General features: G+C 54.0%; 1 protein-coding gene across 2 annotated transcripts in view; it reads left to right on the forward strand.

The window, feature by feature from the left end:
• UMODL1 (uromodulin like 1) overlaps positions 1-23,915 on the forward strand; it is a 63,600-nt gene that overhangs the window by 35,376 nt on the left and 4,309 nt on the right. For both annotated transcript variants that reach the window (XM_087861324.1, XM_087861325.1), the window contains 8 exons: positions 7,040-7,152; positions 9,619-9,832; positions 12,176-12,313; positions 13,732-14,069; positions 18,734-18,879; positions 19,398-19,634; positions 19,858-20,017; positions 21,751-21,835. In XM_087861324.1, the coding sequence (XP_087717450.1) occupies positions 7,040-7,152; positions 9,619-9,832; positions 12,176-12,313; positions 13,732-14,069; positions 18,734-18,879; positions 19,398-19,634; positions 19,858-20,017; positions 21,751-21,835 (1,431 nt within the window). The remainder of the gene's footprint in view (positions 1-7,039; positions 7,153-9,618; positions 9,833-12,175; positions 12,314-13,731; positions 14,070-18,733; positions 18,880-19,397; positions 19,635-19,857; positions 20,018-21,750; positions 21,836-23,915) is intronic.

Here is a 23,915-nt window from a genome sequence, read left to right on the forward strand (position 1 = left end):
ATAAGTTCATTTTGTCTTTTGTTTCTCTTGCCTTTGGGGATGTGTCATGAAAAAGGTTGCTTTGGCCGATGTCGTAGAGGTTGCTGCCTATGTTCTCCTCTAGAATTTTGATGGATTCCTGTCTCACATCGAGGTCTTTCATCCATTTGGAGTTTATTTTTGTGTATGGTGTGAGAGAGTGGTCAAGTTTCATTCTTTTGCATGGAGCTGTCCAATTTTCCCAGCACCATTTATTGAAGAGACTGTCTTTTTCCCACCGGATGTTTTTTCCTGCTTTATCAAAGATTAGTTGCCCAAAGAGCCGAGGGTCCATTTCTGGGTTCTCTATTCTGTTCCACTGATCTATGTGTCTGTTTTTGTGCCAGTACCATGCTGTCTTTGTGATCACAGCTTTGTTGTACAGCTCGAAATCCGGCATTGTGATGCCCCCAGCTTTGTTTTTCCTTTTCAACAGTTCCTTGGAGATTCGGGGCCTTTTCTGTTTCCATACAAATTTAAGGACTATTTGTTCCAGTTCTTTGAAAAATGTCCTCGGTATTTTGATCGGGATAGCATTGAAAGTGTAGATTGCTCTGGGTAGCATGGACATTTTAACTATATTAATTCTTCCGATCCATGAGCATGGAATAATTTTCCATCTTTTTATGTCTTCCTCAATGTCTTTCAAGAGTGATTTATAGTTTCTAGATTATAGGTCCTTTACGTCTCTGGTTAAGTTAATTCCAAGGTAACGTATGGTTTTTGGTGCTATTGTAAATGGGATGGATTCCCTAATTTCTCTTTCTTCGGTCTCATTATTCGTGTACAGAAATGCAACTGATTTCTGAGCATTGATTTTGTATCCCGCCACATTACTGAATTGCTCTATAACTTCTAATAGTTTGGGAGTGGCTTCTTTTGGGTTTTCCGTATAGAGTATCATGTCATCTGCGAAGAGAGACAGTTTGACTTCTTCTTTGCCGATTTGGATACCTTTTATCCCTTTTTGTTGTCTGATTGCTGTTGCAAGGACTTCTAGTACTATGTTGAATAATAGTGGCGAGAGTGGGCATCCTTGTCAAGTTCCTGATCTTAAGGGAAAGGCTTTCAGCTTTTCCCCATTGAGAATAATATTTGCTGTAGGCTTTTCATAGATGGCTTTTATGAGATTGAGGAATGTACCCTCTATTCCTACACTCTGAAGGGTTTTAATCAGGAAAGGATGCTGTATTTTGTCAAATGCTTTTTCTGCATCAGTTGAGAGGGTCATATGGTTCCTGAGTCTTTTCTTGTTGACATGATGTATCACGCTGATCGATTTGCGAATGTTGAACCACGCTTGCATCCCAGGGATGAATCCCACTTGGTCATGATGGATAATCCTTTTAATGTACTGTTGGATTCTATTATCAAGTATCTTGTTGAGGATTTTGGTGTCCATATTCATTAGGGAAATCGGTCTGTAATTCTCCTTTTTGATGGGGGTGTTTGCCTGGTTTGGGGATCAAGGTAATATTGGCCTCATAGAATGAGTTTGGTAGCTTTCCTTCTGTTTCTATTTTTTGAAATAGCTTTAGGAGAATAGGTATTATTTCTTCTTTGAATGTTTGGTAGAATTCCCCAGGAAAACCGTCCGGGCCTGGAGTTTTGTTATTTGGAAGGCTGTTTATCACTGACTCAATCTCTTCATAATTAATTGCCCTGTTTAAGAAATCAATTTCTTCCTGTTTCAGTCTTGGTAGTTTATAGGTTTCCAGGAAGGCCTCCATCTCTTCCAGATTGCTTAGTTTTTTGGCATATAGCTGTTGATAATAGTTTCTAATAATCCTTCCAATTCCATTGGTGTTGATCATGACCTCTCCTTTTTCATTCATAATTTTAATAATTTGGGTCCTTTCTCTTTTCTCTTGGATAAGTCTTGCCAGTGGTCTGTCAATTTTATTGATTCTCTCAAAGAACCAGCTTCTAGTCCTGTTGATCTGCTCTACTGTGCTTCTGGTTTCTAATTCATTGATTTCTGCTCTCATCTTGGTCAACTGCTTCCTCGTGAGTGGATTAGGCCTGTCCCTCTGTTGCTGTTCCAGCTTCTTGAGGAGAGAATATAAAAACTGCATTTTAGATTTTTCTATTCTTTTGAGTGAGGCTTGGATGGCTATGTATTTCCCCCTTAGGACTGCCTTTGCAGTATCCCATAGGTTTTGGACTGTTGTATTTTCATTCTCATTGGTCTCCATAAATTGTTTAATTTGATTTTTGATTTCCTGGTTTATCGAGTCATTCCTGAGCAGGATGGTTCTTAGTCTCCAAGTGTTTGAGTTTCTTCCAAATTTTTCCTTGTGGTTGAGTTCCAATTTCAGAGTGTTGTGGTCTGAGAATATGCAGGGGATAATTTCAATCTTTTGGTATCGGCTGAGACCTGTTTTGTGTCCCAGAACATGGTCTATTCTTGAAAATGTTCCATGGGCATTAGAATAGAATGAGTATTCTTTGGTTCTGGGGTGTAGTGTTATATATATATCTATGAGGTCCAACTCGTCGAGGATGGCATTCAAAGCCTTTGATTCTTTGCTTAGTTTTTGCCAGGGTGTTCTATTTCTGATAGTGGAGTGTTGAGGTCCCCTACTATTAATGTATTTTTATCTATATATCTCTTTATTCTGGTTAAGAGTTGGCTTGTGTATCTTGCTGCTCCCCTGTTGGGGGCATATATATATTTATAATTGTCATATCCACTTGTTGAATACATCCTTTAAGAATAATATAGTGCCCCTCTGTGTCTCTAACTATAGTCTGTAGTTTAAAATCCAATCTATCTGATATGAGAATTGCTACCCCAGCTTTCTTTTGAGGTCCATTTGCGTGAAAGATGGTACTCCATCCCCTTACTCTCAGTTTGAATGCATCTTTGGGTTCGAAATGAGTCTCTTGTAGACAGCAAATGGATGGGTCATTTCTTTTTATCCAATCTGCAACCCTGTGGCATTTATGGGAGAATTTAAGCCATTAACATTAAGACTGAGTACTGAGAGATATGATTTTAATGATGCCATGTTGCCAGTAAAGTCTTTGTATTGGCTGTGACTTTCTGTTCTGTATCACTCTTGGGGCCTTTTTACTTTTATAGAACCCCCCTTAATATCTCCTGTAGGGCTGGTTTCGTGGTTACGAAATTGGTTAATGACTGTCGATTCTGAAATGTCCTTATTTCTCCATCAATTCTGAATGACAGCCTTGCTGGATAAAGGATCCTTGGCTGCATGTTTTTCTCTGAAAGAGCTTTAAAAATGCCCCCCCAACCCTTTCTCTCATTCCAGGTCTGTGTAGACAGGTCTGACGTAATTCTGATGCCTTTGTCTTGGTACGTGAGAAATTTCTTTGCCCTGGCTGCTTTCAATACTGTATCCTTGGATCTAATATTTGCGAATGCACTATGACGTGACGTGGTGTAGGTTTGTCGTGGTTGAGCTTGGGAGGGGTCCTCTCTGCCTCTTGGACACAAATGTTTGTTTCCCTCGCTAGATTAGGGAAGTTTTCAGCTACAATTTGTTCAAATATCTCTTCTAGACCTCTGTTTTTCTCCACCCCCTCGGGGATGCCGATGATTCTGACATTGGATTGTTTCATTGAGTCGGTAATCTCCTGTAACCTACATTCGTGGGCGTGGATTTTTTTAAGACCAGCTTCTATTTTTGTTTTTTCCTCTATTAACCCATCCTCCAATTCACTAACCTGTTCCTCTGCTTCAGTGACCCTGGCCATCAGAGCCTCTAGTTTTGCCTGCATTTGGCTCATAGAATTTTTAATTTCTGTCAGACTCGCTGTCATTTCTGTCCTTAGGGATTCTATATTCTCAGTAACCTTTTCGTTAATAGTTTTTTCAATTCTACTCATCATTTTGACCATCGTTACTCTGAATTCCATTTCTGATACTTTGGTTACATCCATATCCATTATTTCTGTGGCAGAGGCCACAGACTCACTGTCTTTTCTTTGCTGGGGGGGCTTCTCCTTCTTGTCATTCTGATGAGGAGAGGTTGCGGGGTTGTCCAGAGCCCAAATTATTGACTGGGTCCCAGGCCGTGCCCCTTGTTTTATAGGGATCTTAGGGATGTGGGCTTCTTCTTTAAAGATTTTATTTATTTATTTATGTGGCAGCCAACCAGCGAGAGAGGGAACAGAAGCAGGGGAGTGGGAGAGGAAGAAGCAGGCTCCCAGTGGAGGAGCCCGATGAGGGACTCCTTTCCGGAACTCCGGGATCACGCCCTAAGCCGAAGACAGGCGCTCAATGACTGCGCCACCCAGGCGCCCCAGGTTGTGGGCTTCTTGATTTTTCAGCCTGCCTTCTGTGTTCTGGGGGAGGGGCCTGCCGCGCCGATACTCAGGCAGCCATGTTTGGTTAGAGTCTCCGTGTCCCCTGCGAGGGAGGATGGGGATGGGCACTCTCTGAGCCGGTATTTCCAGGCTTTTGTTCTCTGGCGGCTTTCCCTGGTGGTCTGTTGTGCCTCTTCTGAGAGTCAGAGCAGCAGCGGCCGAATTTCAGCCTCTGTCACAGAACAGAGGGATTGCGGCCCGTTCTCCACTGATGCTCTGGCCACTTTAACTCTGTTACTGTTGGTGCTGCTCAACCCTAGCGTCCCGGGATGTGCGCCCCACCCGGCGTCCCTGCCCTCACTTCCAGGGCCGGCGCGTCTCTGTCCTTTGTGTTTCTAACGCCGCCAGCCGCCCCGCGTGCTCCCGGATCTCCGGGTCTCAGTCTATGCCCGGTGAGCACACCGGGATTCCGGAGTTCCGAGAGAAGCCTGGTGGCACACGCACCCGGTTCAGGGTCTCAGTCTGCTGTTTCGCGGGTGCCGACCGCGAGTCCGCCCGCTCCCCCGTGCAGGTGGCCCGCCAGCCGCCCCGCGTGCGCTCCGGGAGCTCCTGGTCTCAGTCTGGATCCAGTGAGCACACCGGGATTCCGGTGTTCCGGTGTTCCGCGAGATGCCTAGTGGCACGCGCTCCTGGCTCACCGGTCTCAGTCCACTCTCTCGCGGGTGCCGGTCCGTGAGTCCGCGCGCTCCCCTGTGCAGGTGGCTGCCGCTTCCCGGCGCCTGAACGCGGCGGCTCCCTCCCCTTTCCATTTATCTTCTGATATCTGTGCGCGGTTTCACGGCTCCCCTCTTCGTACCTCAATACTCAGCGCTGGGGATGTTCATTTGTAGAGATCCAGATGTATCTTCCTGCGTCTCAGGCTGATTCCGTGGTTATTTAGGCTGGTCTGGTACTGATCCAGCTCGACTCGGGACCGGCTGAAAAAGGGGTCCCCTACTCCTCTGCCATCTTAACTCTGCCCTCGCGACTGGGTTTCTTATCGGCCTAGGAATGAATGCCTGGCTGTGTTCACACGGGGCTGGCTTGCGAAGGCCAGCCAGGAGGCGGCGCATTTCAGGGAAAGGCAAGGGGCAGATTGTGGGCAACGCAGGGGCACAAAGCACTCAGGACTCTGACCGCAGAGGTGGCAGCCGCTCCCTGCCCTGTGTCCCATGGGTACGTTGCAGGAAAACACGTGTTGTGCTGGTGTACTGAGTGTTTTGCACGCCCTCTGATTGATTTTTTCTGCTCTCAGCGGACCTGGACTTGGCTTCTAGGAAGGACAGATAGACAGTGGGAAGTCAGACAGTCGGACAGCTCAGCTATCACAGTTGTGATCGTTATGTGTTCAGATAAATCCCTTGTTTCTCCTTCTTTGCACCTGTCATCCAGATGTTTTCCTGAATGTCTAACTTGCTCGAACAGCCAAGGGCTGGCTGATGTTGCAGACGGGTCCTCAGATCTTGGGCAGCTGTCTCAGGGCTGATGGCAGTGTTCTCCAAGGTGGGGAGCACAGCCCTTGAGGGGGCTAGTAAGAAGAGCCTATAGGTTCTGTTTGTGTCCCTTAAAGTACTGATTAGCTGTGGACTGGGAAATCCGGGAAGACGGTGTGCAAGGACACTCTCCGGCAGGTTCATGGTGAGCCTCTGGAGAAGCATGGTCACTGTTGGCCACCCGTCAGTCAGGGTGGCCTCTGAGAGCCGGTGCTAGGCTGTCAGTATCACTGTGGACAGTCTCACCTGCTGGAGGGAGGAGCTGCCCGTGGGCATGTGACCCGTGCCTGGGGTGAGTCCATGTCCCTTGTCACCTGTGCACCTGTCCTGCTCCTGAGGCTCTTAGATCAGGCTGCACACCCCAGTTGTTGTGTCTGGACCAGTGGCCCTCAGGTGCCGCAACAGCAGGAACCCCAAGGACATGGATTTGGGGGTCATCCAGCCATGCATCCTGGGATGGCTTTGTGGTTCGTCCTTGGCCTGGGCAACAAGCCGTGGGTGCAGGACTCTCGGCCCCTGCCAGGAGAACCTTGGCCTTTCCTCCACTGCCTGGAATACTGGGCACGTAGCAGACGCATCACAGATATCTGGTGAAGGACTGAATGAGGTGGCTGCCGTGCCGGACACCAGGATGTGGCCAGGCAATGTTCCTGGATCACGTTCTTGTATCAAGGCTTCCCAGAAGCCCCATGTGGAGGGAACAGATTTTAATTGAGTAGGGACTGTCCTTAAGCTGCAGAGAAATAGTGCTCTAGGGGGAGGGAGAAGAGAATCGGGACCTCTGGGCACTCTGCCGTGAGCTGCGGGCTCTGACAGCGGCGGGGCAAGGCCTCCCCACGTCTTGATTTGCCTGGGACAGCCAGGGGTACGCCTGTGGCCCCAGCATAATTAATCAATAGCAGCTCCTTTCACTCTCAAAGTTGTCCCTGCTGGTAAATCACCTGGATGCCGTGTGTGCGCAAAGAGCAGTACAGGGGCAGGGAGGAGAGTGGAGGGGTTCCAGAAGGTTCTCTCTCTGGGCGCAGGCCATGGGCGGTGCCCTCTGGGGTCGGTGGGCTGCATCTGTGTGTGCCGGGCACCGTCAGCCTCGATGTCATGTTCTTTCCGGCCACCAGGAAAATGTCGACATGGAGACGTGCTACCAAATACATGACCTAATGCTTTTACTGCAGCCTAACGCGTTACCGTTCCAGACGTGTTTATTCTCCGTCCTGCAGCGGCTCAGAAACTCAGAGGCCAAGTCAGAATCGCAGACGTCAGGTACGTGGAGGCCTTCCGCAATACCAGCAGCAAGGAGTATCTGGACTTCCAGGAGCGGTTCTTTAGGATGGTGAGCTGGGGAAACTGCGCCTTCCTTTCGGGATGTGCCGAGGGAGGTGGGCAGGATCCCAGTCACAGCCGAGCAGGACGGAGACTTGAAGGGGCTCCGGACCCCTTATTTCCCAAGGCAGCTAGGAATCCGGCTGCGTGCCGGGGGGGGGGGGTGTGCTTGGCGCCCCTGGGTCCGCCGCAAGAAGCATCGGCAGGTGGGAGCCATGCCTGGCCCTCTGCTGTGCCCGCCCTCGCACTATTAGCTGTTGAGCGAGCCCGCTTCATCGAGGTGGGACCCCGTGGAGCAGAAAGCCTAATGAAGGAAACGTTTTAAAATACTGACGTCTATTTCACAGATCCTAAAATTCACACTTTAGAAGGGCTTAGTGCCGTGCTTGAGGTTTTATTTGTGAAATGGTGCAACTGTCACCACTCATTCCAGAACATGCCCATCACCCCCGAAAGAAGCCCGGTGCCCCTTCGCGGCGAGTGTCCCCGCCCCCCGCCCCCGGCATCCCTGACACCCGCCGTGGTGCTGTCCTTGTGGATCGGCCTGCCCTGCACGCCTTACGTGCACGGAATCATGCCAGACGAGACCTTCCCTTCTCTCTCTGGGCGGGGCTTCGGGGCAAGTGCGTGGGGGGCGGGCAGCACTTGACTGCTCTTTACGGCCAATGCTCCGCCAGGCGGACGGGCTGCGTGTTGCGAATCCATTCACTCGCTCAGGTGCGGGGGGTGGGGGGGTGGGGGCGTCCCGTTCCCGGCGAGCGAGAATAAAGCTGGTGGTGTTTTCCCTAACCTCCTGGAGCTTCCCCTGCTGTCCGCGCACTCCCAGAGATGCTGTCGTGTTACAGGGCAGTCCGGGCGGCAGCTCCGCCTTCTTTTTTGCTGGAGGTCGGATTCCCTTCCACGCACAGAGGATGCGCTGGTCATGATCTCGTGCTCTTGTTTGTACCTGGGCATCTCCTCTGAGTCAGCTTTTCCTCACTGCAGGGTTCGGCAGCGCCGCCTCGGGGCGGGGCGAGCTCCCACCCCAGCGTGACACCTGCATTCTGTTCTACCCGAAAGACATTACTGGCTGATAAAATGGGCCCCGCTGCCTCCAGGAAGCGTCCCTCTGGGGTTCCTCGGGATCTGGGAGTCTGCCTCATTTGTTCTGGGTGCCCAGCTCCCGGTGCAGTGCATGGATTCGAGAGCTGCTGGCGGTCCGATTCCCTGGCTGCTTTAGGTTCCGCCATGGTCACACGTAATACTAAGCGGCAGCACTGAGCATCAGCCCGCAGAGCTCTGGGGGTCACCCGCGGCAACCCCATTTGCACTCAAATGTCTGACGAATCCTTCCTCTTCAAACCATGTCATTACTCTCCTACTTCTGGGGACCATTGTCGGTTTGTCTAGAATTTCAGCATAGCAAATCATTGTGCAATGTAGCACATATATAAGGCTTTAGGACAAATTTTGGGAGGTTGTGGGTTCATGTGGCGCCTTGTCCCTTGTCACTTCTTAGGGGGGGGCCTGGAACTTTGCTTTGAGACGGATTCGAAATGCAACCCAAAGTGACTTTAATCCAAGCCTGTGACAGATCGCTCTCTGGAAGTCCCAGACAAAAAAAGAGAGACAGAAGGACAGAGAGACAGAGACAGAGAAGAGGCAGCTATTCCAGTGGTGATGATGGTGGCCAGGGGACTGTGGGGTGACAGCAGATTTGCTCACGTTGGCTGTCCCAATGCTGGGAAGCGAATCCGTGAGCCTGTGCCTTGAGCCACCAGCCCTCGCAGGGTCCAGATGAGGGCGAGGTTTTCTGTGAGGCCGGACCCTGGAGGTGCACTTTTCCATAGAGCACTCGCGCTGTGTGGACTGTTTAAAGCCACAACATGGTCGTGTGTCTCTCTGGGCATTTTGGCTGTGCGGGGCCAGGGAGGAATATCACGGCGTGCGAGGTAGGATTCTGTCCAAGGTGGTAGAGTGAAAAGCAAGGGCAGGAACGGCCTGTCCCTGCAGGAAGTCTCACAGGAAGCAGTTTTGGGGAAGTGGGGGGAAGAATGGGAGGGAAGTGGTTCTGCAGGATCAGGAGTAAAGGAATTGTTCTAGAAAACACTCAGTGAGAGCGAGGTGTCCCCACCCCCCATGACCACCCGTTCAGCCCCTGCCCTCCGTGGCTGTGCACTGAGAATGGCAGATTCTAAATGCTGTCCTGACCCCCCCTTGTGTGATGTGCCCCCCAGGATTGGGCTTTGGCATCTTGTCCACACCAGCCAGCAGATGTGCTCTGCCAGGGAGAGGGGGGGAACGGGGCTCTTCCCGTGGCCTCAGGACCCACAGGCACTTCTGCTGGGCTTGGGACATGGCACATGGGCCCGGGCCCAGCACTGACCTCTAGCCTTGGCCTTTTTGCTGCTGGCCAGACTCCCAGGCGGTGCCCCTGGGGTCAGGTACCCGGCTTCCTCTCTGTGGGCGGTTCTTTTCACTTGCGGTCTCTCTAAAGGTGCGGGCTTCCTTGCCAGCCGCCATGCTTCGGCTCGTGGACACCGGCAGGGTCCAGATGGAGGTGACACGCATCGCCAACGGCAGTGTCGTGGTGGAGTTTAACCTGCTCATCACCGCAGACATGGATGTCCACGAGGTGTCCGCCGCGTTCCTCGTGGCCTTTCAGAACGCGTCTCTGCTGCAGGCGGTCGGAGGGGACACCTTCATACGGGGTAGGTGGAGTCCGGGCCCCACGGAGATACACAGTGTTCTGGGAGGGAGGCCGAGAGAGCCCGGCTCCTGCCTTCGTTTGGAAGATGTCACCCCGTGCACCTCCTCTTAGGGGCCCCCCTGCAGGAGGTGAAAGTGGGGAGCAGGAGGGACCCTCATCTCTCTTATCGCTGCTGTGTTGTTTCTGAAGGGCTGGGGCCGGAAGCATCCTGGCATGGAGCTGTGCGGGGGCCCAGAGGTGCTGCTCCCTTCCCGGGGCCGCGTCCCGCCGGGCCTCCTCTGTCACCCGTGTGACTGCCGGCCACACTTCCTCCCGAGCGCGGTCTCCGGGGAGATCCCGGTAAAAGCCGTTGGAAAGAAAAGCAGGGGCAAAAGGCAATTTAGATCTCTCTCTCGAGTCGTATTTGTCAGCTTGAGCTGTCATAACCGAATACCACAGACGGGGCGGCTTAGGCAACACAAGTGTACATTCTCAGCTCGGGAGGCTGGACGTCCGACGTCCAGGGTCCGGCGGGTTTGTTTTCTGGGGCAGGGCCCTCCCTCTGCCGTGTGGACAGAACCTTTTCGCTCTGTCCCTGTGTGCGCGCAGAGCTCCGGTGCCTCCTGTTACAAGGACACCACCCCTGTTGGGTTAGGGTCCCTCCTTACGGTCACATTAGCAGCTGTGGCTTCAACCTATGCATTAAAAAAAAAAAGATTTTATTTCTTTAATTGGCAGAGAGAGAGAGCACAAGCAGGGGGAGCGGGAGAGGGAGAAACAGACTCCCCACTGAGCAGGGAGCCGGATGTGGGGCTCGATCCTAGGACCCTGGGATCATGACCTGAGCCGAAGGCAGACGCTCAACTACTGAGCCACCCAGACACCCCAACGTATGCATTTTTGGGGCACAATTCAGTTCATAGCACGTAGCATACTTGAAAATAAATGACAAAAAACTCAGAGTTACGTGTACAAAAACAATCAGAGACCATGTAAGTTATTCTTCTGGTTTTTGGAATGAGAAGGATTTTCTAAGTTTAAAAATAGAAGGCAAACAAGCCCAGAGGGGTAAAGGCTGAAATATTTGACTCTATAAAAATGTCAGCCTTTATATTAAACAAAATAAAGGCACCATGGTGAAGGAAGCAACACCCCCACAACATAGTTTGAATGACCTGGTGAAGAATTACATCCCAAATAGAGAGAGAGACCGCACGTGTCAATAACAAGGTGCTAAGAACTGAATTGATCCTTATGACTAAGATAAGTGCACGCCGGACGTCAGGACCCACCCCAGACAATGGGGACCCACCCCAGACAATGCAGGACAGAAGAGACGCAAAGGAGGAGCAAAGAGCAATAATCACGGACATTCCCACGGAAATGGGTCCTCAGGTCCATCTGGAAGCAGTGGGGTTTTAACTGGAAACACCTAACACTGGCCACACTGGGCCAGAGTGGGCCTCGCGGTGGGAACAGGATTTGTTCGCGCCTCCTGGAAATTAGTTTGACGATATTCGCCAAGAGCTTTACAGATGTCCGCCTGCTGTGGTTTGGGAGATTGCGCGCAGGACTTTAGCCTATGGAAATGGACCTTAGTTCGGACCGTTGTTCATACACAGATATCCACGCTCACTGTTACTTTAAAAGTAGAAGCTTGCAAGTGGCCAATAGTCCTGTAACAGGGGAGATAGTAAGTAAATCGTGACCCATCCATGCCCTGGACTGTCATGCAATTATTAAAAGTGAGGCTCATTGAGACAGAAAATATCCCGGAAACGGGTTAGGGAAGAAAGCAGGACTTGCGTGTGTGGGTGCAGTGTGACCCGAGCTGCGTCACAGTCTGTGTTTTCAAGGACGGAAGGGGATCGTCACCGTGCAAGCTCTGTTCTACTCAGGAGGCGGGCTTCGGTGTGGACCGTGCTCTTTGCTAGGCTGGCCTGAATTTTACCCATTTTCTGCAGTAAACCGGCATCACTGTGAGGAAGGGTAGCTGAGCGTAGAGACCAAAGCAGGCAAGTGGGCGGAGGGCCTTCTGCGGGACAGGCTTTCTGCGGGGTTGCCTGGGCCTGAGACCAGGGGCTGGGGCCTGTTCGCCCCTGATGAACTGCCCTGCCGCCCTGCCAGGGGACCAGGAACTCTCCTTCCCCAGTGGTCCCTACAGACGTCTGGACGCTGGCCAAGATGCAGGTGCCTCCCTGTCTCCTGGACTCCCCAGAGCCGGCCAGCTTTACTGTCACTCCATAATTTTCAACTCCACTGCCCGAGATGCAGGGTGGGGGGTCGTGTGAACAGCCGGCACGGAAGTGCCTTCAGGCCCCGTGACCCCATGACCATGTCCTGTTTTGTTTCTGATGTCGCGCAGATTACGACGAGTGTGAGAACCAGGAGCACGACTGTGAGCCGGGCGCGTCCTGCCGCAACACTCTGGGCTCCTTCACCTGCAGCTGCGTGGGCGATGCCCCCCGCTTCCCTGTGGAATATTCTGGAAGACCTTGTGAAGGTGAGAGTCCCGTAACCCCTTTTCCAAGATGCTATCGGGTGATTTGTTCTTTTAAGGACGTTCGTTTGCAAAGTGCCTCTTTTCCAAACAAGGTCAGCATATTTTTATGTCCTGAACTAGTTTTCTAACGTGTGTGCTTGTGCGTGTATGTGCACACGTATGTGTCCCTTCACGCTCTCCCATGCATCTCCAGCCTCCTTGGTGGCACCTCGTATCTCCAAGTGCCTCCAGTGAGAAACTACACACTAAGGTCCACTGTGTTCTCTGATTCTAGAAGATGACCTCCAAACCCTAGGGTCCATGTGATAAGCAACATGTGGGAAATGTTTCTGCTCGGCCCCTTCTTCCCACCCAGTGCTTTCCCCATTAAATGGGGCCTCAGTGGATTCAGTGTTGACCCTGAGGTGACCCCTGCCATCCAGGGATCTGTAGTCAAGTAGAGCACTTGTCACCAGGAATATGGAATGTGTTCTGCTTGAGGTAGAAGCAGGAAGCTCAAAGGGACTAAGTTGTTGCAGCCCCATGAGTGTAGTCAGGGAGGGCTTCCTGGAAGAGGCATCTTAGAGCTAGTCTTAAAGGACAGCTAGGACAGCACTAGGCAGAGAGGGCTGCAGTGGGGCAGGGGGTGCTGGGTCCATGCAACAGTGAGAACAGAGCTCCTGATGGTGCCCATGGTCCCGGCGCAGTTCGGGCTGGCTGAAATGGGGGCACCTTCAGGAGAGGGGTGGGAGAGAGTGGGAAGCCAGCTCCCAAGAAGTAGGTGAGGCCAGTTGAGAAGGCAGTGAATGCCACTAGCAGGAGTTTGGACTACATCTTGGAGACGAGGGAGCTGGGTGAGGGGACAGAGCAGTGGACAAGCCCCGCCTTGAGAGAAGAGAAGGCAGGTGCCGGGGTGGCAAGTGATGGAGCCAGGCCCAGGGAGCGGGCTGGGATGGGTCCTGGTCTGCTTCGTGCAGACTAGGGAGGAAGGCCTCAGAGAACCCTGCATGTCTTCACACGGTGCAGGTTGAAGCTGTGCCTTGAGGGAAGCAGGAAGCTGCAGTGGCGGCTAGGGACTCAGGATGCTGACAGTAAACATCATTAACCCACCTTAGAGATCAGAGGGCTTGTCACAGCAAGCCCACAGGCTCGGCCCACACCTGGCGTCAGCCTGGGAGAGTCCGGGGGGCAAAGGGCACGTTGGTCTCCTGGCCCATGGGAGCCCCTGGCAAGCCAAGCCAGGTCCCGCTGCAGGGCTGGCAGGAACGTGCGACAGGTGCATATGTGCGGCTGTGGCCAGAATGTGCAGTCCGGGTGTGTGCTGCTATTCCCGTCTGACCTCACCCCTGACCCCTCTGCGCGGGCCTCACAGGCCAGGCTCAGGTGGCAGACCCTAAACACAGACCCATACTTGGGTTTCATCTTCTCGTGCCTCGCAGGTGACTCTCCTGGCAACACAACCCAGGCTCCCGGTCCCTCTCTGGCACCTGGTCCGGAGCAGCTCCCCACCCCAGCAGGATCCAGGGCTGCCTCTGTGCCGGGTGCCAGCCGGGGCCCCCAGGACCCGCCGCAGCGGCTGAACCTGACGGAGGCGGTCAGGGTGCTCTGTGAGATCGAGAAGGTGGCCATCGCCATCCAGAGGCGCTTCCTGCAGCAGGAATCCATCCCTGAGACTTCCCTGTACCTGGGACACCCATCCTGCAACGTGAGCGACCACAACAGCACGCACGTGCTCCTGGTGGCCGGGTGGACTGAGTGTGGAACCGTCGTGCAAAGTGTAAGGGCTGGAGGGCCAGGCTCGGGTGCACACAGGGTGGGGGGCAGTGCACTAAGCATCAGGAACACCAGATGGGGAGGGAGCCACAACTGTCCCAGGGGATCAGGGGAGACTCTGCACCCCAGGGTCTCTGACTCTAAGTGGGGGACCCAAGAAAGGGGGACAGAATAGGGCAAGTTCTCACCAGGGACCAGACTGTGCCCTGGAATCAGGAGGGAGTTTTGAGCTCTGCCCTGCGGGATTCTGGTGCAAAGGGCCTGGGGTCAGCCTTGGGTTTAAAGAATACTTGCAGTGATTCTGAGGCATAGGCAGGATGGACAGCCAGTGAGAGAGGAAAAAGGCAGGAAAGCAAAGTGTGTCGACATGAGTGTCCAGCGGTGCAGATGTGTGAGAACGTGTGTGTATACACGAGTGTATGTGTGTGAGTGAGTGTGTGCATGTTTGTGCATGCTGGGCAGGCGGGCTCGTGTGATCAGAAGGATCTGGCCGGAGGAACTGTGGGCCTACGAGTGATTGTCTTCACTGCAGAGTCCTTGACAGGCTGACAGGTGCAGGGGCCTCCCTCCACCGCACGGAGGGAAGCCCAGTAGGGGTGCCGCCGCCCAGCTGGAGGCACTCCCGTCTCACCTGCAGGGACAGCTCTGGGCCCACGTGAGCTCCTCTGGTCTGCAGCACCCCCACGCCCCATGTGCTGGGCTGACCGGCTCCAGGCCCTGATTCTTCCCAGATTGGCTCTACACCACAGTTAAGGCTCCTGTGTCCCTCTTGCCTCCCTCCTCCCAGCACCAAGTGCACTGAGCTGCTGGGAGGAGGGTGCCAGGGTCCTCTGTGAGCCCCGCCTCACTGGGCACTGGGGGACGGGGCAGCACTGGGCATGGTGGCCCCCTGAGAAATGTGCACACCTGGGACAGGACTTGTGGAAACTGACATGGTCCCCAGATGCATGTGGGGAGGACTGTGTGCACAGCCAGGGGACACGTGACAGCGGCTGGGAGCGTGACGAGGTGGAAGGTGTCTGCTGGATCTGGGAGGCAGGGCCCTGGGTCAGGGGTTGTGCATGGAAGGGGCTGGTGTTGGGGGGGGGGTGCTCACTGGGAGATGGTCTCAGCAGGGGGCTGGCGTGGCAGTGGGGACAGGGAGGTTGTCCTCATGTGGGAAGTTGGTCCACTGGGCAGGGACTCAGGAACCCAGACTTCAGCCCCTAAGAACCTTGTGAGTGCAATTCGAGACCTTGTTTCCCCAAACGGGGTGGGGAAGGATAGTCCCATGGACCCACAGGTGGTGTTCCGCGTGCCTGGTGACAGTTAGGTCCTGGTATCCACGTTTAACCAGTGGGACCTCGGGGCTCAGCAAGGTCAACGGGGGGGGTCAGGGTTGCCGTGCCTCCAAGGATCAGCCCTATGGCCTGTGACTCTGCCTTTCCAGAGGCCTTCTGGGGTACAAGGAGGGCGAAGGCCTTTGCACTCAGATGCTTCTGGTTGGAGCCTGGTCTCTGTACCCCCGTGGGGACACATGGGCCCCAGGCACAGGCTGGACTGAGCTGACAGGTAATATGCCAGATCAGGAGCAGGCTTGCCAGAGGCCCAGGTGCTAGGGCTGCGGGGTCAGCGTGCACGTGGACCTGTGGGGGGCGGGCAGCTGCAGGGTCAGTGTGGGCGTGGATGTGAGGGGTGAGCACCAGGCAGCTTCGGGGTCAGTGGCGTGTGGGGGGCAGGCAGCTTCGGGGTCAGCACGGACGTGGGCATGTGGGGGGCCATGGCAGAGTGGTGCACTGGCACAGTGGGTCTGCTTGCCTCTCTCGAGTGTGATTCCAGCCTCCTTGGGGGTTCTGGGTTGAAGGAGCCACTAGGATGTCCCCAGTGACCACAGAGCCTTTGTCAGCCCCCCTCCCACTTTCCAACCAGCACAATTTAAACCTGACCCTGGGGTCTTGCTTCTCTTTCTTAAGGATTCCTCAGACTCACGTGGAGGCGGGCTGCACTGATGATGGGTAACAGCTTCTTGGGGGCCCCAGTTATGAGCCCCAAAGCCCCAAAGTGGGCACAGGCTGGAGGGTGGGCACAGGCAGAGCTGTCCCCGAGGGTCTCAGGTCTAAGTTAGCACCCTGCAGCCTTGCAGAACCGAAGGGAACGATGCTGGAAATGATGTGGTCAGTGCAGCCAGGCTGTTCGGGGTGAGTCTCGTACCGATGGGCCGGGCCCCAGGGGCGAGCCGGCACACTGGCTCTCTGCCTTTGTTTCCCCAGGCTACACAGACACCTGGTAGAGCTGTTACATTCAGTGGGGTTCAGGGCCCGTTCAGAGCAGAGGGAAATGCGTTTCTAATGAGTTATCTCAGCCCTGAAATCCACGAAAGTTCTTGATGTTTTTGACACTTGCCAAAAGCTAAGATTTTCCGAAGATAGACTTCTGCAAGTACAGTTAGCAGGCTCCACCGCCTCTTTTTTTTTTTTTTCCCTTTGGTTAAGCAGTTTAAGTTTTACTGACCTCCTGATTTTTAGAAGCTAGATCTAAGGCTTTAGGGCTCCCCGCCTGGGTTTGCTGTGCTGTGTACAGATCGTCCTGAGACGCTCAGAGACACCAAGTGGTCCACGCCCCAGAAGATTCACCAGCGTACAGAATCCTCTTCACAAACACTTCCAGAATGCTCATGGAGACAGCAGGGAGCCATCCGGGTTGTCTGAAGCACTTTTCAAAGCGATTGTCAGAGGCACCGAACAGACGCCGTGGCAGCGTCTGGGGTACACACTGGCCCGGGTGCCCGGAGCTCAGCCCATCGAGACCTGACGCCGTGTCTGTTACGACTACACCTAGGGGAGCTTCTGCTTCTCAGCTGGAAGAAGCCACCAGACCTACAAACATCATGTAGAAAAGTATTGTGAAATATGGAGGGACAGATTCTAGCAAACAGAGACGGGGTAAATTTGACCGTGTTTCAGTGTTTCCATTTTTGGATACTGCAACTAAGAATCTGGGCAGGTTTGTTCCCAGAAGCTAAAGCAGCACTAGTCTCCGCTAAGGAAAACAAATTCCAAGAATTAAGATGGTTTTCAGTAATTCTAATTTCACTATTTATATGGAAACCTGGAGACACCAATAATATCCAGTAGCTTCCAATATCAGCTAACGGCTGTGTGATGTGTTTGCCCGGGCCTGTGTCACAGACACATGAGGAAAATACACTTGCTGTACTTCTCATAAGTGAGCGGCAAGTAAGGGGTCGGTGTGGGAGCTGGAAAAGCAGAAGAGCATTGCAGACATCTTCCCTGCAGTGACTTTCAGTCCGGAACCATCGGCAGCAGCCCTCCCCCTCATGCTCCCGCACGCTTTGCACCACCTGGGACCCGCTCTTGCCAGAGCCTGATTGGCCCCTGGATTCGTGTCTCTATCAGATTTGTGGGTCCCATCAGCATGGCTGGTCTCCAGATGTCTTTTTGCAGCCCTCGCTGCCTGGCAGGCTCCCCGTGACCAGACGCTGTGCTGTGCAGCTCGGCATGGGCGCTGCCCTGCTGCCCGCACCACGTCTGGGGGCTCCTGCTTCAGGGGTTGTGGGTTTCCGTGGATGCTCCCCGATGTGGCTTCATCCACATAATTTTCCTCCACCCCTGGCTTCCTCCTCCTGGATGGTCTGGCTTATCTGTTTCACAGTTTCCCGTGTCTCTTGTGTACTTCTGAGCTGCTAAGGCCGGTGACTTTAGCAGAAGCCGTGCCACGGCCCCCACTACGTACCCACCACAGACAATCCGCAGCTGTCCTTGGCTGGCGCTGTGCCCCGTTCCAGTGGCAGCATAGGAGGAGTCCGTAAAGGGGTGCCGATCTTGCAAAGCCCACCACCATGACGATCAAACTCCAAGCCACGAACAAGCGGAAAGCTGCGAACGAATGTCACTGCAGGCATTCTGTCAGACGAGACTTGGTTCGCCTCCAGTGTAACGAGGGTGGTGTTCACAGAAGTATCTGTCTCCTCCTATCTGCTCTCTGCTGTAGCACCTTGTGCAAGTGCCCACCTCAGGCTCTCCGTCTCTGTTTTGGGCTCCGGAGAAATTCCGGAACTCTCGCGCGCTTTGGAAGGAGGATGGTCATGCTCTGGTGCCCTGCTGTCCAGAGAGTCTCTCCTGCTCAGTGTTCACACCGCAAGCAGCTAGTCCTTAATCCCAGCTGGCTCTCATGTTCTCTAGCTCCAAGCCTGTCTGCTCCGCACCTCTGTCTACAAGCTTCGCTTCATGCACAAGAACGGGCTCAGCGCTGTTCCCTGGGGGCTCCGGTGGGCAGTGTGTTCACACACCCCGAGTCCCCGTCATGATGACCGTCCCTCTCTGGAGGTTATCCTCTGCTCCCTGTTCTCCTTGTTACCCGCCCAGATGATGGCGCTGGGAGAGAATGCTGGTGGTCCAGTGCAGCTGGATATTGGGGATATCAGCTGATCCAGTTTGCCTCTGGTTCTCTGATGAGGAAAACGGGCATAGGACACAGGCTAAACCAGGGGTCGGGGCTTCACATGCTTTTTGGCATTTGATGTTAGGAAAAGATCAGGGTGTTTGTATTTGGCGGACAAGCTTTAGAGAAGAAGCACCCCTCCCCCAGCACCCAGAACCATGGTCTGCAGGCATGCTGGGGGGTGGCTGCTGGGGCCCGGGAGCGCACTGATGCCCTGTTTGTGTTCAGAACATGACGAATACGGTGGTGAGGACCACGCTGAGGAATGACCTGTCCCCTGAGGGCATCATCCACCACCTGAAGATCCTGAGCCCGATCCACTGTGCCTTCCAGAACGACCTCCTGACGTCGTCGGGCTACACCCCAGAGTGGGGGTGAGCGAAGAGCCCTCTTCCCATCCCGCCCCAGCTACCTGTCCTCTCTAGCGCCTTCACTTTGGATTTCTTTAGGGTTTCAATCACTTGAGGACCCTTTTGTGAGACTGACAGTGGCCAGGACTTGGTTAGTGACTGCCAGCTCCCCTAATTATTGTCTTCACTTCAAATTAGGACCGACCAAAGAAAGCCATACATACACCCTGGCCAATCACATAGGACGCCCCTGTCCTAGTGAGCCCGCCCACGGCTTCCCCATGACAATGCCTGCTGGAGCCTGCCTGGGCCTCCCTGTCCCACTGTGAGGCTGACCCCGCCCCTGCCTGTCCTCCAGTCTCCTCCAGACCCAAGTCAGGGGGCTGACAACCACTCCAGCCAGCTCAGAATAGGTAGCCTTTCCTTGCCCGTTCACATTGGGTGGCCTTCCTCTCCTTCCGTACTGCTCGGGGTTGCTTTCTGGGGAGGAATGGGAAGGGAGGGGCCGCAGCGGTGCACCTGCTGAAACTGCTGTGTCGCAGGGTTTCCACCATCATCGAGGACCTCCACGGAGCTGGCAGTTTTGTGACTGAGATGCGGTTATTTATCGGGGACTCCCCTATACCTCGAAATTATAGTGTGTCTGCCAGCGATGACGTCAGGATTGAGGTGGGGCTCTGTAGACAGAAGAGCAACCTCAAGGTGGTCCTGACCGAGTGCTGGGCCACGCCGTCCAGCAACGCCAGGGACCCGGTCATGTTCAGCTTCATCAACAACAGGTGGGGATCGGGTGCAGCCTGCTTGGGGGCCTCTGAGTTCCCAGGCCCCCGTGGATATGCGGGGCTGGGTTTTCAGGGATGCCTGGGTCTCTGGGGAATGGGAGCGCTAGCGGTCCTTGTGCGGACGGACGCCGTGTGTGCAGAGGCGCTGGGAGGAAGCCCGTCCGGAAATGGGATGGGGGCCTGGCTCCTGACTCATGAGTCCCGGTCCCTCCCTTCCCAGCTGCCCCATCTCCAACACGCACACGAATGTGATCGAGAACGGGGATTCCAGCAAGGCCCGGTTTAAGCTGAAAATCTTCTCCTTCATCAACAACTCCATCGTCTACCTGCACTGCAGACTCCGCATTTGCATGGACTCGCCTGGGACCACGTGCAAAATAGTAGGTGTTTCACTTTTCTAAACTTGTGCTGGACTCGCACCCCTGTTGCTCCGAGGAGGGCTGCTCTGTTATCTGAAGCCCAGGGCTTGGGCGGCCCTGGGGCCCGACTTCTAGGAGGAGACATGGGGCCCTGCACACTGGGCCCCAAAAAGGCACGAAATGAGGTGTGGATGGTGGGCAGCCCATGGGTGGGCGACCCACGTGGTCAGATGGCCAAGCTGCATCCTTCTGGAGCCCATACCGTCGGCTGGTCATCACGTCACATCCCATTCCTGCCCGTGACGCTGTGGGGCTTCTCCTCTAGGTGGTTTAATGCATATTCAGGTGTAAACGCGTTCCTTTAATTTCATATTATTTTTAGCCACGTTGGTGGAACGCTGCTGACTCCCAGCCGATGTGATATTGAATGAGAGGTTTCCCCCTATGTTCATCCTTCACACTGGGATCTTGAATAATTTTACATTCTCATTTCCTTAGACCTCTGAATGTGAAATATGCTTTGCAGTCCTGAGGTTTGAAAGCTCTTCTTCATACCAGACAAGTGTGTGGCTGACTGTCTCATGTTGTCTGTGCCCAGGACAGAGTAGAGAGCTCTGCTGGCCTGGGGTTCAGTGACAGCATGTTTGTCTCTCCTCTGGGGGATGGGCTCGTTCCCGTGCAGCTCGCGGAAACCCTGCAGTCTCCCCGGGTGACCAGTCTCCGAGCACCCCCAGGACACGCATTTGGTGGGTGTCGCTTTTTCTCACACAGTAGATCTTGCAGAAAAAAGGATTGAAAGGAACATAGAGCCCCAGACGCCCACCAGCCAAGGGCGGACACGAGCCCGCACCTGTTCGAAGCCCCTCAGAAAGACAATGAGTATTAATAGCCATAACCCCCCGGGCAGGGCTGCCAGTTCCCAGGGTTATTCTGGTTTGGCTTACACATTCCTTTCCACGTTCTGGTAGGAGGAGTGTTGTTCTGGTGTCCCGTGGCTGTAGGAACAGTAGCAAGGGGCAGCTGAAACTGGGGGAATGCGTCGCCTGAGGGGCTGGAGGCTGGACGTCCAAGATCGGGGTGGCAGGGCCGGCTCCCCCAGAAGCTGTGAGGGAGACTCATTCCAGCCTCTGTCCTTGTCGTGTAGACGCCGGCTTCTCCCTGTGTCTTCACAGCTGCCCTCTGCGCGTGTCTGTGTCTGTGTTCAACATCCCCTTTTCATAAGGACACAGTCACATAGGACTAGGACCCACTCTAATGACCTCACCTTCACTTCGTCTGCAAAGACCCTGTTTGCAGATAAGGTCACATCCGCAGGCAGTGGGGGCTAGGGCGTCAGCATCTGTCCGGGGAAATAAAGCAGCCCAACGGGTGTGTAGTGAGAGGTCCGACCACGTCCCTGAACCTCCCTGCAAGGCTGAGGTGTGGAAAGGAGCAAGCGGCTGCAGCAGGCCACGGAGAATGCCAAGGTGACTCAGAGCCGACAGAGTGCCCAAGGGGCCCAGGGGCCCGGGCCTGGAGACGGCCCAGCAGGTGCTCTCTCGAACCTCCTTCCTCCAGGCCTTGCTGCCCACCGTCCCTCCTGTCGCTCTGGCAGAGCCCCGTGGTCCAGGCGGCCCAGGCCCCTCGTCCCCTTCCCCGTCTGAGCTCATCCGGCGTAACGTAGGGATCAGAGTCTCACCCTGACAGTGACCGCGTTTCTCAGAGCTGGAGTTCCGTTTAATTAATTTGAGCTTCCTTTCCTTTCCAAACAACAGAATTGCAATGACATCCGGTCCCTGAGAAGCGGTGAAGCATCTGCCACACACCAGATGTCCTGGGGGCCCCTCATTCGGTCTGAAGGTGAGTTGGTGATGCGGTTTAGTCAGTTAAAGAAAAGATGCGACTGGCTCCGTCTCCCACTCCCGGAGTGTGAATGCGCACGCCGCCACCAGGAGCCCCGGGCCCTGCAGGGTCCGCGGACTCACCACAGTGGGCGAAGGAGAGCCCCAATTCCAGCCTAGCGTCAAGTCCTTCCCATGCAGAGCCAGGCTGGCCCCTCCACAGCCCTAGTGGGGAGGAGCCCTCGGTGCCCACGCTGCCTGGGGGGGGTTGCGGGAAGTCAGCTCGCGCTTACGTAACACGGTACTCTGAGCTGCGTCACATGAAACCAGTAACGTCCTGACATGGGATCAATACACCATGTGGCTGGTTGGGAGGGAGAGGCTCGGGCCACGCCAGGTCGGGTTCTGTGTGTACTTGCGTGCGTGTGTGTACGTGTGTACCAGTGGGCGCACACACGAGAAAGCTGTTTATTCTGGGCTTGAATACATCAGAAGATGGAAAAAAAAAGGCATGGCTTTCTCCCTTGGTATAAAACTTCCACCAGCCAATTACATTCCATGTGATTTCAAAGACCACCATCACTTTGCCAGAAAAACGTTTTATTTCCTTTGAGATCAATTTTATTATTTTATTATTTTTTTATTTTTTTAAAGAATTTGGTTGGGGGAGATTGTGTGCTTTTGGTATGAAGACAGAAACTGCTAGCTTGTCCCCCAGTATCTGTCCTCCTCTCCTTCATAGTCATGGAACCCCCCCAGATTTTCGCTGGCATGTGGCTTCCAGGAGTAAACACTGTCATTCCCAGCCAACCTGGCAGCCAAGTGTGGCCATATGAAGAAGTTCTGGCCAATGGGGTGCAAATGGGAGGTCAGGTGACAGCTCCCGAGGGGCTGCCCCTCATGTGCCCCTTTCTTCCTACTGCCTGGCAGGGGCGGGGGGGGGGTGGCTGCAGTCAGCCGCCTGGTGGACCCTGAGGGCCCTGGGGACAGGAGCTCGGAGAAGCTCCCTTCCCAAGGACACCACAGAGCAAGTGTGCCAGGCCTGGCCTCCGATCTCCGAGTTTTGCCAGAAAGAAATAAACTTCCATGCTCCTTGTCACGGCTATTTTGGCTTTTTCTCCTTTTGTAGCTAAATGTAATCCTGGTTGATTTTCCTTTTTTATTGGTTTTCTCCCTCTCTTCGATGGCCGTCCTGGCCTCGCTGTACCTTCCTGTGCAAGAACGTCGGGGTTTTGGATATGGGGTCGAGTGTGATCGAGTCTGATCCGGGCTTGGGAAGGAAGCTGAGGGAGCAGGAGAAGGGAGGGAGGGCCTCTGGACCAGCGATTCCAACTGCTGTTTCTCATCCAAAGTATTTGTGCAATTTTAAAGATTCCAGGTTTGGGAGCCTACGAATGTTGAGTTTCTAGAGCTGGACTCTGGGCTCCGGGGTCTGCACTGGTCATCAGGCAGTTGCAGGACCCATCCTAGGACTGCATGCTTCCTCTACCCTCTTCATTTTCTCAAACTGCTAAGGAGAACCGGTTGACCAGGGGCCCTAATATGCATTCTCATTTATAGAAATGGAACTTCTACTTATTCACAAATATTATAGATCACGCCAAAACTACTGGAGTGGAAAAAGCACTGGGCTTGGAGTTAAGAGACCTGAGTTTGACATTAGTGCTTCTAGTTGTGTGGTCTTGGGAAAATCACTGAGTCTTCAGATCCAATCCATCCTTCCATCATTCCTCCATCCGTCTACCCACCCAACCATCCATCCACCCACCCATCCATCCGTTCATCCATTTATCCATCCGTCCGTCCACCTACCCTTCCATCCAGCCATTCACATTCCTCCATCCACCCATCCATTCATCTGTTTACCTGTCCATCCATCCATCCACCCATCCATCATTCCTTTATCCATCCATCCACGCACTCATCCATCCATCCACCCATCCATCCATTCAGCCATTTATCCATACATCCATCCACCTACCCTTCCATCCAGCCATTCACATTCCTCCATCCACCCATCCATTCATCTGTTTACCTGTCCATCCATCCATCCACCCATCCATCATTCCTTTATCCATCCATCCACGCACTCATCCATC

Source organism: Ursus americanus, chromosome 4 (genome assembly GCF_024610735.1).
Source record: "Ursus americanus isolate L20-20 chromosome 4, mUrsAme1.1.p, whole genome shotgun sequence".
In the NCBI taxonomy this organism is placed as follows: domain Eukaryota; kingdom Metazoa; phylum Chordata; class Mammalia; order Carnivora; family Ursidae; genus Ursus; species Ursus americanus.